Genomic DNA, 17,641 nt, shown 5'->3' with positions numbered 1-17,641 from the left:
AGGCATTCATAATTAAAAATAAGCCTACCCATGTGGGTTATTTGGAAGTTGGGTGACAAGCCCCCTAAAATGCCAAAAGAGAAAAGCATCACACAAGTGGAACCCTTTAATGAGAGTTGAACAGTACACCAATCTATGGGTATAACAAATTGACATTAGGAATCATTTCATTGATTTTTTTTTTGCCAGTTTTGCTTGGTTCTTCCCTAGGGCACTGGGCTATTTGGTCTCCAGTTCCTGGCCACTCAGGCAGTACAGAACATTGGATCTCTCTCTGAACCTCCAGGCTTAGGTGCCAAGTTAAAACAAATATTGGTTGGTCATGCCCACAATTTCTGTGCCACAACATAACTTGCTGGCAGGACAAGTTATCAGAAGCTTTGTGGCTGGGCTGGTGTCTGGGTTTCTTCTTCCATAGCTTTCAGGGTACATTTTTGTGTTAAAAGAGACTAGAACAGCCGGGCGGTGGTGGCGCACGCCTTAAATCCCAGCACTCGGGAGGCAGAGGCAGGCGGATCTCTGAGTTCGAGGCCAGCCTGGTCTACAAGAGCTAGTTCCAGGACAGGCTCTCGAAACTACAGGGAAACCCTGTCTAGAAAAACCAAAAAAAAAAAAAAAAAAAAAAAAAAAAAAAAAAAAAAAGAGAGAGACTAGAACATAAGGGTGAAAACTCCTCTCAGTCATCAGTTCAACCTTTCTTTTTTTTTTTTTTTTTTCCAACAAATTCAGCTTGACTTTATTGCAGGGAAGCTGGCAGGAAGCCAGCCGGGGAGGGCCTGTCTGGGCACGAACTCCATGGCTGAGCTGGACTGAGCAGTTGGTGTTCCAAATCTGCCTGGAGACCAGATCAACAGCCTCTTCAGTACATCCAAAGGGACTCGCCCAGGTTCTGGCTACTTGGGGCCAAGGTAGGAAATGGCCTTTCCTGTTTTGTTGAGGGTTGCCAGCAGGGTGTCCGTGCTGTGCTCAGACTCAATGCAGACCTTCTTGTTGGGCAAGTCAATGTTGAACTCCACTCCTCCCAGCTTGTTGAGGACTCGGGAGACGGCTTCGGCACATCCCTCACAGGTCATGTCCACGGAGAACAAGTGCTTCGGCACGACTGACGCGGCACGGGCAGCCTCATTTCAACCTTTCTACATTCAATGTATTGGGTGGAATTTGTTCTTAGAAATAGGGCCTAATTGTAGGTTTTCAGAGAGTGACCCTCTGTCCTAGAATCATCCAGAATTGTTTAGGGATTTCCATAGGATTCCCTTTAGCAACAAATAACTCGATCTAATGCAGTCAAGTCCCCAAACCGGTAGCTTCCCCTGGATACAAAAGATTGCCAATTTAGACTCCATAGCCTCCATTCCTAGGATCCCTCACTAGGGTCAATGTCATAGATTCCAGGAAGTTTCTACTACTTATACATGCACAATGTGCTCCCCAATTCCAGATCTCTCCCCAACAATCTCTCCCTCCATCTCTTACCTCCAAACTGACCCATCTCTTCTGTCCACACCCACCCCGTTTACATCCACATATTTTATTCTACCTCCTCCTCTTCCTAGGGAAGTTCATGCTCACCAGCTCCCTGCCCCGGGAAGCCTCTCTTTAGCAATTCCTTCAAGGCTCTATGGATTATAGCTTGACTATCACTTACTTAGCATGTAATATGCCCTTATAAGTGAATGCATACCCTGTCCATCTTTCTAGTTCTCAGTTACCTAACTCGAGATGATTCTTTTCTACTTGCCTCCATTGTCTGACATATTTCATGATGTCTCTTTGTATCCATTCAATATAGTACTTGAAGTTTTAGTTAAAGCAATAATAAAACTCCAGGAGATCAAAGGAATACAAATTGGAGTAGAATATGTCAAAGTATCATTATTAGTGAATATATAAGATATAATATATGTGAGCCCAAAATTTCCACCAAGAAAATCCTATAGATAATAAACACTTTCAACAAAGTGTCTAAATAGAAGAGTAACTCAAAAAAAAAAAAAAAAAAAACCAGCAGCCCTTTTACATACAAATGCCAAATGGGCTGAGTAAGAAATCAGGGAAATAGCACCTGTCAAAATGGCCTCAAATAATATAACATACTTTGGGGTAACTCTATCCAAGCCAGTAAAAGTCTTTTATCATAAAAACTTCAAGTTTTGAAGAAAGAAACTGAAGAGGATATCAGATGATAGTGAGATATCACAAGTTTGTGTATCAGTAGAATTAACATAGTAAAAAAATAGCCATTCTGCCAATATCAATTTACATACTCAACACAATCCTCATCAAAATTCTAACAAAAATTTTTTACAGACCTTGAAAAGACTTTATATGGGAAAAATTACTCATGATAGCTAAAGCAATCCTGAGCAATATAAGAATTGCTGGATGTCTCACAATCCCTTACTTCTAGCTTTACCATAGAGCTATAATAATAAAATATCACAACTTGGTCATAGAAACATATACATTGATCAATGGAATTGAATTGAAGACACAGACATATATCCACATGCCAATAGACACCTTACGTTTTATAAAGAAGCCAAAAGTACACAATGGAAAAAACAGCATATTTTAGAAATTATGCTAGTCAAAGAAGATTTTTACATTTAAAAATATAAGTAGATTTGTATTCATTACCCTGCATAAATCTCAAGTCCAAGTGGATCAAAGACCTTAATATAAAACCAGAACCATTGAACCTCATTGAATAGAAAGTGGGAAACAGTTTTGAACAAATTAGCATAGGAAACAACTTTCTGAATAAAACACTGCTAGTGTAAGTACTGAGATTAACAATTTATAAATGAGTCTTCAGGGCACTGAACCCTTTCATAAGGCCAAGGGCACTGTCATTTGGACAATGAGGCAGCCTATAGAATTTGAAAAGACTTTTATCAGCTCCACATCTGATAGAGGGCAAATATATGAAAAGAACTCAAGAAAATAGATATTAAAATGCTGAATAATTCAATTAAAACTGAGGCACAGGTCAAGTAGAAAAACTTCAATAGAGAAATACCAAATGGCTGGAAAACACTTTGAACTGTTTCAACATCATTAACCATCATGGATATGCAAATCAAAACTACACTGAGATATCATTTTACACCTGTCTAAACTGCTAAGTTCAATACCACAAGTGACAGATCGTGTTGAGAGGATGTGGAGCAAGGGGAAGACTCCTCCACTGCAAGTAGGGAGTTAAAAAAAAAACCCTCTGTCACTATGAAAATAATTATTGTGGTTCATGAGAAATTGGATGTCTACCTATATATTTTAACATATATGCAAAGGATGTTCCATCCTACCATGGGAACACTTACTCAACTATGTTTTTCATGTCTTTATTCAGAGTAGACAAAAACTAGAAATAATCTAGATGTCCTTCAAGAGAACAGTGGAAAAAAAATGTGGTAACTTTGCAAATAGTGTATTACTCAATATTTGATCCTTTTAGCCTTTCTTTTGAATTAATTTGTGCCTTGATCTTTATTCTTTATTTATTGAAAGGAAATTTTGTGCAATAAACTCAGAGTACTCTTCTCTGCTCTTCCCTCCCAACTCCTTCATAGTGTCTATTCCATTGGGATTTGGTCTTCTTGCTTTTCTAGAGTTGTGAGTCATTGGCAATCTGCTGTATCATCATAAAATGAGCCAGTTTAAATATGAGAAAAGGGAGTAAAATGATGACTGTTTGTTATTTTTTTAAATAAGCAGCAGATGGATAATTAAAAAACATACTTTTTAATTCATTCAGGCAAAAGAATGGAACTAGGAAAATTATACTTAGTAAAGTAATTCTGGATTATAAATATGAGTGTCTTCTATTCTTTCCTGTACAGAATCCTAGTTTTAAATTTTTTATTTAATATGCTTAAATTGGAGCACGATTGAGAGCCAAAAACTAGAAAAAGTTTTGATGGTGGGAGCTACATTAATGGGAAGAGATAGTAGATTATAGGTAAAGTTAAAATAGTGTTACAGAATATTGGGCTGGAAAAAGCTTAAGTAGGGAGAATAGGAGGATGGAAAGATATCAGGGTGTGGGCAGAGTTATATAAAAGGAAGGATGTAGTAAAAATGGAAATGAAAACATGATATTCACAAGTCAATTCAATATAATTAAAGAGATAATGCAATACATGTCGTATGGAAAGTGAGCATGACAAATTAGTATCCAGGGGATGTGATTATGCAGGATTTCCCTCTGTATGCTGTGAATATGTTTTATTAGCATGGTTCATAAAAAATTTCTTTCGACCTATGGCAGGTTGAATAAAGCCAGGCTGGAAATCTGAAGAGAGATACATAGAGAAAGTAGGTGGAGTCGGGGAAATGTCATATGACTGCAAAAGAAGACAGATGCTGGAATCTTACCAGTAGGTCACAGTCTTGTGGTGTTACACAGATTAGTAGAAATGGCTTAATTTTAGGTGTAAGAGCCAGCCAATAAGAAGCCTGAACTAATAGGACAAACAATGTTGTAATTGATATAGCTTCTGTGTCATTATTTAGGTCTGGACAGCCAGGAAACATAGGTGCAGCCTTCTTTACAATTATTAACCTAAACAAAGAAATTATTAAATAGCTTCACGGACACCTTGTTTCTATTAAGCTAATTTTAAAATACATATTTTGTTTAAAAAAATGAATAGAGGAAACCTGCATTTTTGAGTAACACTACTTTCAGAAGATACATAAATAAACTTGTGTTGCTCATATGGAATAATTATGATTAGAGAGCCCCAGTGTTCTCCAAAAACAATACAGACTATTGCTCTTGCTTTTAGGTACTCATCAGATCTCCAAAACTGTCTCAAAAATTTCCTCCTTGATTGTTATCTTTAAAAGGCATAGAAGGTTCCATGTAAGGTGTTTAGGTTCAAAAGACTGTACTATTCTCACCCAGAACTAAGCCCTACACATTAAATACTTAAGTGCCAGGCAAAATGTCACTACTGGAAGAATAATGGAATGACAGTTAGGCTATGGCTTGTTGGCTGAATCTGAAACATGCTCTATAGGAGAGAATTCATACTTGGAACCTAGTCAGTTCCATGGCTGTGGTAGTCATAATCCACAAGGTGGAATTTACTACTTCTACATTGTCCCTCCTAAAATTTATGTTTATGCTCATAGATACAGGTTACCACCAACCACTCTTAAAGAGGGTTCTTTTTGCACTTGGAACTAGTGAATGAAGATACTCATATCTATTTAGAGTAGTTAGAAAAAGTTATTATGTTTGCTAAGCATTATGAGATCTAAGCAGGACATCTTCATCAAGTTCCCCAACTTGAATCAAGAAACATCATGAAACAGGTCTTGAAAGGAACATGTGAGCTAAAATATAGGGAATGAGGCTTATGCAGTTCTGCCTTCCAAACAAAGCATGACATGACATTAATATACTTATACAAATATAAGAAAACATGCCAAGGTCAAGCCAGTTAAATTTCTAGAATGGAATAAAGAGAATCTTGAGAGGATCCATTTTGTAGTGTAGAGCTATTGGCTATTGATACTGTAGAGGTCAAAATTCATACTTATTTGGGGAAGTGGCTATTGGTAAGTTTCCAATACTGTATGGGTGTACTGGTGCCTATATACCCACAGGCAGCAGGGACTGAAATTAATGGGTTATAGAACAAGAACAGAAGGAAGAAGGAGTAGTAGGGGAGGAAGGAAGGAGGGAGGTAGAAAAAAGGATGAGCAAGAGGAGGAGGAAGAAGAAATAAGGAAGTTAGCTTGGGGTATATTGCAGGAATCTAGACAGTTGGAGGGGAATCATTATTGAACATAGTTATAACATTTTAAAAAATGAATTTTTAAAAACATGAAAAAATGTATTTTTCTTCTCTCATGTTTTATGCATTTTAAATGTCCTATAATACAAGCAAGTATTATTTATAAACAAAAGATGCATTTATTTTCATAAAATAGCCTCTACATAGGCTATAAAATATACTTCCTGCCTTCTTCTATACACTGTTTTAAATAAAGGCCATGAAAATGAGCTTTTTTGCTCCTTGAGGCACATCTTCCCCTAACGCTTAATATGACAACCCACATATATTTATTCTCTGAGCTGTTTTAAAATCTAAGCTACTTTACTCTTGAAACTTGATGCAAATTATTTTGCTTTAGAACAAGATATAATGATAATCCCTGACAGCATGGCTTTTGCATTTGTATTATGTGAGAAAACTATCTTGTTTTTGACCTTTAAACACTTCATCATTCTCATCTATATTTACAAGGGAAAAATTCTTAAAAATTAAAATTTTTAAGCCTGCATTCATCATATATTTAGTAAGAATATAACAGAACATTACAATTTCTTCTCAATGGGACAAACACAGTGCCATTTTTCTTTGTTGCTATAAGATGTAACAGGTTAAATTAATAGTCAAAATTTAACCAAAAAACAAAATTCTGTTTTGGTTTGACTCCATGGGCTTTCCCCAGAGCCACATGGGACATCCTATTTATCCATTTTACTATGATCCATTACTACTTACTTTTGTTATATTGTTCTCATCCAGCACTTTAGAGGATATATATTGAATAATTATTCATGATATTTCATAGCTGAGATAAGTGTCTATTAATCAATGTATAAAATTGAATTTCAATAGCCATATTGGTTTCTATGATAAATGCAGCTATAGTACAGGAAATGACAATTTACTATGGAGTGGAAAAGTAAAATAGTTACTATTTTAAATAGTTGAATTAACATTGTGCAGTTTTAAGTAAGATTCTGCCTTCAGTCATACACAGTAAGTTAACTATTTTCCAGGAAAGGACGCTATTTGTTCTTTGTATAAAGAAAATTGAGGGGATCACCTACTTCTGCTTTCTTCTCCTTAGCCAATATGCTCTTGAACACATTAGTTTTTAATAGATTAGAAGAAGAAAATAAAATAATCAGGAAAATTATTAAAGGTTATATATATATATATATATATATATATATATATATTTCTAAAACATTTCACTAAAACTTTTTACTATAACATTATATTTAAAATGTACTTCATACAATATACTTTGATCATCTCTTCCTCCCACTTCTCCCCAATCCTCCTCACCTCCATCTCTTTTCCCTTAAAAAATAGCTCCCTCTGTAGGTCCAGGCATGGGTCTGGGACCTTCAAGGAACTAGGCCTGAGCCAGGACATCTGCGGGTATGAGCATATGAGTTGGGACCTCCAAGAGAGTTCGACCCTAGTCCCACACCTCTGCAGGCGCAGATCCAGAGCAGGAACATTTACAGAAACAGGGCTGAACCAGCAATCTAGGCTATAGCATGAGACAGCAAACTCCACAGGACCAGAACAAACTCTGGGAGTGCCAAGCAACCTCCAGGATCACAGAGTGACCAACAGTGTGACTGAATCTGTGGCACTGAGTGCACCATGAGAAGCAACCATCTGAACCTTGGATCAACTGGCACCAGAGTCACAGACAGCCCCAACTACACCAATCAAATGGGTGGACAGGTAAGAACACATGCAATGCCACAAAAAGCAATATGGCATCAGTAAAAACTAGTGATCCTACAACAGCAATACTTGAACAACCAAATACAGATGAAGCAGAAGAAAATGACCTAGAAAATAACTATAGGAGAATGTTTGAGGCCCTTAAAGAGAAAATGAGAATCTCCCTCAAAGAAATGGAGGAAAAGACAAACAAAAAAAAAGTAAGATATCTACAAATCCTTTAAAGAAAACCAAGAAAAAGCAATCAAAGATATGAAAGAAACTATTCAAGACTTGAAAACTGAAATAGACACAATAAAGAAAATAGAAACAGAAATCATGAGAAAATGATCAGGAAGCACAAATGCAAGCATAAACAGTAAAATACAAGCGATGGAAGAGAGAATCTCAAGCACTGAAGATACGATAGAGGAGATAGACTCATCAGTCAAAGAAAATATTATATCTAACAGCAGTTTAACACAAAATATCCAGGAAATATGGGACACCATGAAAAGACCAACCCTAAGAATAATAGATACCAAACAAGGAGAAGTTCAACTCAAATGCAAAGAAAATACATTTAACAAAATCATAGAAGAAAACTTTCCCAGTGTAAAGAAAGATATGCCTATGAAGATATAAGAAAGTTACAGAACACCAAATAGACTGAATCAGAAAAAAGTCCCCTCACTACATAATAATCAAAACACTATACATACAAAATAAGAAAGAATATTAAGAGAGAACCCAGACAACAATGAGGACTCTACGAGAGACGTACATGGATCTTATCTACATGGGAAGGAGAAAATGACAAGATCTCCTAAGTAAATTGGGAGCATGGGGACCACAGGAGAGAGTTGAAGGAAGGAGAGATGTATAGTTCAATAAAATCAACAAAAAGTCCATTGTAATGAGCTCTTTCGACAATAAATGAACAGAGAAATAATTACAAGAAAAAGAAAAGAATAGGTCTCCCCAAAGCAAGACAAAAGAGGTCCTCTTCACCAAGGCATCCTTGTACTGCAGCTTCTTCTTGGAGTACATGCAATTAACACAGCAACCCACAACTGGACAATGTGCAGAGAGTTCCTTGGAAGACATAGTTCTTAATGGGATGTTTATTAAAACTCTTTTCTTCAGGACTCAGGGAAACCTGTGGAAGGGATGAAAGAAAGACTGCAATAACGAGAAGTCATGGATGGCACTGAAACAAACACAAACAAAAGAACAACACAGAATCATGAAGACATACCATGACTGCCACACATCACATGTGAACTCACTGAGGCTGGTACAGCATGCATGAGACCTGCATAAATTCGAACCTGACTACAATTTTTGAAATGGTGTCAGTATTCTTGTATAACTGATAAAAACTCGAAAAGGGAGATAGTAATTAATACTCTGGCAATGTTTTCCCACTTATAAGGTATTTGGTGATGAGGATTTCAACTCCACATAATTGATACTGAAATTTGAGACGATAACCTAATAAATTATAAAATTTTGTTGTGACTCCTTTAAGTTGTTTAACTTGACCACAAACAACTTCTGTCACATTTACCTTGTCTCTTACACAATGTTTCTAGTCCAGTAAACAAGGTGAAAACAGAAAATATATTTATAATATACTATTAAATAAATGATTAATTTAGGGTTAGGTGAGAAAGCCAAATGTAACAGGTTCAATCAAGGGAGTTAATAACTAATTGAAATGCTCAAACTAAAAGACCCTAATGAATGTTAGTAGACCAGAGTACCGTGTTCAATTGCGTCTTCTAAAGCACTTTTCAATGAGATGGACTAACTATATGATACTCCAGGTATGGTGAATTAGATTTTGTCTTATCTAAATATATGTTGAAAGTTTCAACTTTTAGGCTACAGAATATGAAATCAATAAGTTTTTGAGAAGAGATAATATTAGATTAAGCATAGCAAGAAAGGCCAAATAGATTTATCACAAGGGAAAATGGGAAGGTTAGTTTGAATGTGCTTTCTGCTATCATTAACATGTTAATTATTGACCACGATATTAACAGATTTTTAAGTCTTGTGTTCTTCTAGGGAGTCTGTAGTTTAAGATGCTTTAATCATGTAGGTCATTTTGATCTTAATACAGATGATGTTGCTAATACTCAACATTTGAATTATATTGGTCTGTTACTGACTTTTTGTTTTTGAAATTAATAAAATTGATCATCTCATTTTTAGAATATAATTATACTTTTACTCATATTTTGTAATTAATAATTAATTATTTCTGGTTTATTTTGAGTATGTCATGATTAGAATTTAAACCTTAAGTTATTTAGACTTTATTCTGTTAATTTCTGAATTTGTCAATAATTTTAATGATACATTTTAATATAATATTTTTAAAGATTAGTTTTAAAATTGTTATGTATAGAGGTGTTTAACTGCATGCATATCTCTGCACCAGTGGATACACATTCTGAAGACACCAGAAGAGGGTAGAAAATTCTCTGGAAGGGTTATAGGTGATTGTTTGCCTCCATGTGGGTGTTGAGAGCCAAATTGTAGTCCTCTACAAAAATAAGTCCAGTGAAGTTCTGATCCTTCCCTCTAACCTATCTCATCAGGTTATAATGACTAATTTTCTATACTTATAGCTTATCTAGTGTTACAAGTGTTATTGTACATATTAACTCCTCAAAAACAATGCTATTGGCAGCAGTTCTTATCTATATTATTATAATAGATTTCAATGAACATAATCTTGATTCTCAATTTCTCAAGGTAATTAGTATTGAATTTGTGACTCAAAATGTAAACACATTTTCAGAAGCTCTTGAAAAATTTTGTTTCTTTAAAAAATATTGATTCTTTGTGGATTTCACATCATGCATCCTGATCCCATTCATCTCCCCATCTGTTCTTCTCCATCCTCTGTCCTTGCAACTCCACGCGACCAAAAAAAAAAAAAATTAAAAGAAAGCTGTAGTGTGACACAGTGAGTCATACAGTGTACCATTTAGCCCATACATCTTTACTTGCATGTGTTCATTGTAATGAGTCATTTGTCTTGTTCATTACTTCTAGCTCCTGTTACACTATTGATCCTTGGCCCTAACTGGGACTCTTGGATATCTTGTTGTTGCTCTATGTTGTGGAGAACCTGTAGTTTTGGATATGAAGAACTGGCCACCTTATATGCTCCAGCAGTTTATAGATGGAATGGATGTTGGGGGAGGAATCTCATAGCTCTTGTTCTGGGCCTGGGTAGTAGCTGATTTGGTCAGCCCATACATTCTCCCTTATACTTGCTCACTCTCTCCAGCTCTGGCTCTGCTGGCTCACCCAATGCAGCATAAATCAAGGGCCAAGACCATTTCTCCTGCTTTCACACTCTCAGAAATGGGCTCATCAGCATTCACTGCACTAGAACCAGCTCTACTGGGATGTCCAGCGAGGTGAACAGCCCACAATCCCAAATGCTGCAGCTGGTGAGGGTCAGGATCAGGTCTCCCTCTCTCATTCTCCTGAAGCCAGTTCCTCCACATGGCAAGGAGCAGGAGGTGGTATCCTTCCTTCACCCAAGCCACCACCAGACAACAGAAAAGGTGTACTTATCAGTTCTTCTGCTCTTACATCCTCAGGGCTGGCTCGCCACCAACAGGGTGAGCTCTATTGTCCACAGTCAGACAAGGTCCATGGCCTGCTTTCCTGCACTCACAATCTCAAGGCCAGCTCTCCCACCCTTGCTCCCTCCATCCAGTCTGACTCACCAGTGCCCTCTGCCAAAGGTGTCAGCTCTACACTGCTTCTCAGGCAAGGGGCAGGGCCCACTCTCCTGAGTGTTGCAGTTAGTGAGAGGCAGGGCCTGCTCTCCCTACTGCCACAGCCAGTGAGATTGGGATCAAATTTTTGTGGCCCTATCCTCATGACTCTGATAACAAGAGCCATGGACATCAACACAGACCAGGACGGCAGGCAGCAGGACCACTGACCCAGACCTGGCCCTGGGCAGCATCCCAGGCCTTGATGTCACTATGGTCTCAGGTGGCCAGTAGGCCACCCATCCCAGCGATGCCTCACTGCCTTCACCTCTTCAAATCTGACTCTATCCATAGGATATGAATCATTTTTTCTCTCTCATATCTCATTGTATATTTGCTCACCATAAGTTGCCTATGCTTTCTCCTACCCATCCATGGAAGGAGGCCTCAGGTGGGCATGTGGGTCTCCTTCACCTGCTCAGTCCTAATTACAAAAGTCTATCTTAATTGCCCTGCAGCTACTATTAGATTACTGGACATCTATTTTCTATTTCTTTAAAAGATGTTTTATCATTAAAGCTTAAGTGATGTATGATTCTTCTCTTTCAATCATTTGCTTAATGTTGTTCAGTTAAATGATCTTTTTGAAAGTGTTCCTCTGTCCATTCCTACAACACTGTTCATGATAATTTCAATCTCAAATCTATTGTTCAAAAGTTCCATTACCCAGTACTACACACACACACACACACACACACACACACACACACACTATGGACAGCATCTACAGGTTCAATCAACTAGTGATCAAAGCATTCAGAACTGTCCTGAATCTTTGATGAAAATGGAGAAATATTTTGTCATCACACCCCAAATAATATGGTACAACTACTATTTACAAAGCATTTATTGTATTCATTACTATAAGTTAGAGGTAGCTTAATGCATACAGGAAGATGTGCGTATGTTACAGGCAAATATTGTCACACTTTATGTAAAGGATAGGAGCATCTGCAGGTTTTAATTCATACATTCTGAATCCTGGGGTGCATCCCTCACAGATCCTAAGGATTAACTTCTGTATAGCAAAATATATCCCTGTTTCATGTAATTTGTTCCCTGTCAAAAACATACTTAAACAGTTTGTGTGGAGAGTCATTCTAAAAAAGAATTATTAAAAAGAAAAAGATTATTGACTTAAATGAATATTGTGAATATTTTAAACATGATTTGCCTGTTTTGGTTGGATAACTGACATTATGGGAAAATAGAAGAAATATATATGTTTATTATAAAATACATTCTACGTAATGGGAAAACCACTCAGAGGGAATTAATTGAAAATTTATCACTTGGAATAAACACATGTTAGTGTACTCTGAGTGATGGCTCGCTTAGTGCTTCAAATGTTTTTTTTTCACTCAATGTCAGCTTTTGAAAATATGCTCAAAAGTATATCCATTTTGCAAATAGCAAAAGGGCCTAAATTTGTGATTAAATTATGGTAAGTATATCTATTTTGTGGTCTCTATTGTGCACTGAAATAACATTCTCCTTAAATGGACAACACTAATGTGAAGAAAATCTATATAATGTGCTTTCATTAACACAGGCAGCTTAAGATATGAAATGAAGAATCATAAAGCTGCTATATCATTAGAAAAGGATTCTGTACATGTGCTTCACAAATGAGCTCATCTGACTTTGTGTCCAAATTAGACAGTGAGTGTAAGTATCCTTCTGTTGTTTTTGTCTAATTACTTAATGAGACAAATTTGGACACTAACCATGCTGTAACTCTGCAATATAGCTAGATGAGTTAGAGTGAATGATGCTGAGATTTTGTGAATTGATTTTTAATATTAAGATTATAGCAAAGTGACTAATACAATGGAGTCTCCATCCAAGTATAACAAAATATATTCAACTGCCCCAAGATTTTATGCTTAAACCTTCAGACTATCAGCCGACAAAATATGAAGGTTGTCCTGCCTGAATTTGCTAAATGTACATTGATCCAAGTCCACTCTTCATCACGTAATAGTTATTGATTCCCAACTTTGGAGCTTTCCATTTTATTTATGAAATTACTGAGCAGGAAAAATATTGCTCCAGTTATTGAAAGACCAAAGTAAGTGTTGATTGAACTGAGATTCTTTGCCAAGATCTATATTCTCAGACATGTCTGAACAGGAAGCTGAAACCCTCCAGAAAACCCTCCAATCTTACATGCTCTGGGAACTTTTAGCAGCAAAATTCTATATGCAGGACTCTGAACGAACTCAGTACAAAAATGCTCACACACCTTATAACTTAAACTTGTACTTTACTCCCACAATAATAATTACTATTGCCAGACAGTGGTGGCACATGGCTTCATGGAGGCAGAGGTAGGCGAATCTCTGTGAGGTTGAGGTCAGCCTGGTATACAAGAGCTAGCTCAAGGACAGGCTCCAATGCTACAGTGAAACCTTGACTCAAAAAAACCAAAGGAAAAAAAGGCAAAACAAAACAACAAAAACCACAAAATACACATAAAGAGTGCATTCACCCATGGAGACGGTGGGACAGAACTAACGGGAGATCACCAACTCCAGTTGGAATGGGACTGATGGAACATGCAACCAAACCTGACTCTCTGAATGTGGCCTATGGTGGAGGCTGACTGAGAAGCCAAGGACAATGGCGCTGGGCTTTGATTCTTCTGCATGGACGGGCTCTGTGGGAGCCTTGTCAGCTTGGTTGATCACCTTCCTGGACCTGGGGGGAGTTGGGAGGACCTTGGACTTAACATAGAGTAGGGAACCCTGATGGCTCCTTGGCCTGGAGAGGGAGGGAGGAGGGGTATGGGTGCAGGGGAGGGGAGAGAATGAGGAGGAGGAGGGGAGGAGATGAAAATTTTTAAATAAAGAAAATAAACCATAAAAACAGGGAAAAAAAGATAAATGGGGGATAAAAGGTATATAAATGGTATCTGACATTTTCCTCATGGGTCCTCCAAGTCTCCCACAGCCTAAGGCCTGTCTTGAGATAATATGAAAATTACATAAGTAGAAGAAGAACTCTGAAGTCCCCTCATGACACGCATGTCCTTCTAAGAGCTTACAGGGGTATTATATAGACAGACTAACAAAACAGTAGTGGACCAATTGAGCATAAGAGGTCAAAAATTTTATTGCATTCTAAGCTTAATTCCTGATGGTTAAATTAGTAAAATATTATTTAAGAATAAAAATCTGAAAACGTAAAATTATTCAGCTAAGAATATTTAACGTTTGTGAACAAATGACATATGGTTAGGCTTACACAGAATATTAGATATGCAAGTAGTTGATCATATTGCTGTGTAAAAGTTGAGGGAAAAGGTGCTGAGGTACATGCAGTATGCTTACTTAGCCCCTTGTTTTGTGCTGTGCAGGCTGCTGCGGTGGGAAAGAAGAGTATGAGAATTAGCAATGCTGTCTGTTTATATAATATTTTATATTTATGAAAACGTTGTAGCACTAGTCCAGGGAAGTGGCTCAGAGGCAAAGACACTTGCTGCCGTGCCTGATGAGTGGCGTTAAATCCCTGGCACTCACATAAGAAAAGGAAAGAAACAATTCTTTCAAGCTGTCTTCTAACTTCATTCATATGTACTCACATAAATATAAAAAATAAAATAGTTTCAAAACTGTATATAAATTTTACAATACTCTATAAATTCAACTTCTACAATACACCTAAAGTATACACATTAAAATGCATAGATATCAGGTTTAATTTGGATTGTCTGAAGATAGGGGTAATTAAAAACTATTGATTCCCATCTAAATGGTCTAATCCGACAATTGTGACACATTAATGAATCATTAATACGTAGTTGACTAATTTAATTAAAATATAAGATTTTGCATAACCTGAAAGTTTCTCTGTAAAAATTGAGTGTCATTTGTCACAGATTTGTACTATAAACACAGTTCAGCAAATACTTTCAACAATAAAAATACATTGAAAATCTTGACAGGGTCATCAAACTGGTAAAGAAAAATAACTGTTAGGCAACTCAGTGTGCCCGAAGGATGTAAAATTGCCTTCGGAGTTCACCAAGATAGCTTTAGACTGAGTCTATTCACATGGACAACACAAAACAAACTCATACTAAGAGACAAGCTACAAAAGAAGTGGTCCCTACTTTAAAATGTGGGTGCTATGAAAGACAAAATAAGATAGCAGAACTAGTTCTTGTTAAGGCATTCCAAAGAAATGGAAACAGCCTTTTGAGAAAAGTAAAAACTACAAAATATGCTGTGGAGAACTGACAGGAAACCTAGATATGGTCTACATTAAGAGAAGTGAAAGAACAAAAATTTAAATGAAGAACTAAATAGTAACGCTAAGTGGCTTGAATTTAATCACCCTTCAATGATGTGAAAGAAATTGGCAACACGTACAGATATGCTGAGTACTACAATAGCTGTCAGCTATTTGATAGACGTAGGAAGAACTCAGAATGCATATTTGATTATTTGACATATCAAATGTATTATCTATTACTCATTTGAATATGTCTATCAATGTATAAAGGCAATGGGGCAAATCAGCCACACTGAAATTTGGAAAATTGAGAACATTATTTAATGTGCTATAGTTATACTTTTCTGCAATTTTAAAATTAGCAAAAAATAAATAATTTAATATGAATAATAAAATTAAGCAATGGGACATATTTGGAAGATAATTTTGCCTAATTATCAATAATATGAATTTTTAAAATCAATCAACTCGAATACAAATATAATTATCATGTTATAATGAAAGTTTATGAAAATGAAGAGTTAAATACACATAAACATATTTTTCTTTAAGAAATTAAACAGTATAAATAAATTATAGATAATCAATACTATTCATAAATATGTGCTTTTCACTTTTGTTATTTCTAAAATGTCTAGGAAGGAACATGTATATAATGCTTTTAGAAGCTTAATTTGCTACAAGCTTTGAGGAAAGCAATTTGGCAATATTTATCTGGATCATTAAAAATGTTTATATACTCTAGTCCATTAAGCCTGCTTCTGTAATTATTTTTTAAATAAAATGATGGAGAAGGCAATCAAAAGTTGGTATAAGAATGCTCACAGCATTTCTTTAATGTTAGGGAAGAGATGGAACTACTGCCTAGTATATCTGTGGACCAATCATTTTACAAGGATTTTCAAAAAGAACATTAGAAAATACACAGCAAGGCTTGAGAGAAAACTAAACACATGACTGTTTATTAAATGGTACCAAAATAAGAGAATTATACACAGATATCAGAATAGCAACTTTTATGTAAACACCAGTGCTTCAAGTTGGCATTTCTTTTGCAAAGTTCTTAGCTATTATTCCCATTAACAAATTAATTTTCAATGTCATATAAAATGCATTATTTAAGTACACAACATTTATAATTTCATACATAGTGTTACCAAATGGAAAAGAAAGTTCTTCACACTGAGTCAGTGTCCTGCACTAGAGCAGGACTAAGCCAGTGACCTCCAAAGGACCAGGCCCAAGCAAGCCACTTCCTCTGGAGCCGGCCCAAGTCAGCAACCTCCACAGGAACAGGCCGAGGCCACTGACCACTTTGGGAACAGGCCTGAGAAAGGGACGTCCATGAAAGCAGGCCCAAGCCAGGGATGAAAGAAACAAGTATAATGAAAAATTCAGTTTATTTCTATGTGCAAGAGAGTGCAGCATTTATTGTCAACAAATGAGGCCACCGTTAGCGTGATACTGAAATGAAACAAAATTCAACAAAGAAAGAGAATTACAGACAAATTTCCCTCAAGAACATTGATGCACAAATACTGAATAAAACACTGGCAAACCAAATCTAAGTACACAAAAATATTATCTACCATAATCAAGTTGGCTTAATCCCAGGGATGCAGGAATTTTTCAACATACAAAAATCTGTCAATGTAATCCATATAAGCATATAAGCAAACTATCCGAAAAAATAACACATGACACATGATCATCTCACTAGATGCTAATAAAGCTTTTGATAAAACTTAACACCCCTTTATGATAAAGGTTCTGGAAAGAACAGGGATACAAGGAACATACCTAAACATAAAAAGGTCAATATACAGCAAGTTGTCAGTTAACATTAAATTAAATGGAGAAAAACTGAAAACAATTCCACAGAAATCAGAGAAAGGACAAGTCTGTCCACGCTCTCAATATCTATTCAAAATAGTACTTGAAATTTTAACTACAGGGATAAGGCAACAAATAGAGTTTGTTGCTCTATTTGTACAAATTCGAAAGGAAGAAGTCAAATTATCATTATTTGCAGATGATAAGATAGTATACATAAGTGACTCCAAAAATACTACCAGGGAACTCCTAAAACTGATAAAAAATATTCAGTAA

The 17,641-nt window shown here is 36.3% G+C and overlaps 1 protein-coding gene across 1 annotated transcript; it reads right to left on the bottom strand.

The window, feature by feature from the left end:
* Positions 1-843: 843 nt before the first annotated feature.
* LOC119811813 (copper transport protein ATOX1-like) lies at positions 844-1,492 on the bottom strand. The gene is made up of 2 exons (XM_038325934.1): positions 1,477-1,492; positions 844-1,102 (listed from the first exon to the last, which is right to left on the bottom strand). Exons 1-2 carry the CDS (start codon positions 1,490-1,492, stop codon positions 894-896), a joined length of 225 nt encoding a protein of 74 aa, XP_038181862.1. The 3' UTR covers positions 844-893.
* Between the last annotated feature and the right edge of the window lie 16,149 nt (positions 1,493-17,641).

Source organism: Arvicola amphibius, chromosome 1 (assembly GCF_903992535.2).
Source record: "Arvicola amphibius chromosome 1, mArvAmp1.2, whole genome shotgun sequence".
NCBI classification, from domain to species: Eukaryota; Metazoa; Chordata; class Mammalia; order Rodentia; family Cricetidae; genus Arvicola; species Arvicola amphibius.
The sequence above is the reverse complement of the archived record's forward strand: the minus strand, read 5'-3'. Positions and strand labels throughout refer to the sequence as shown.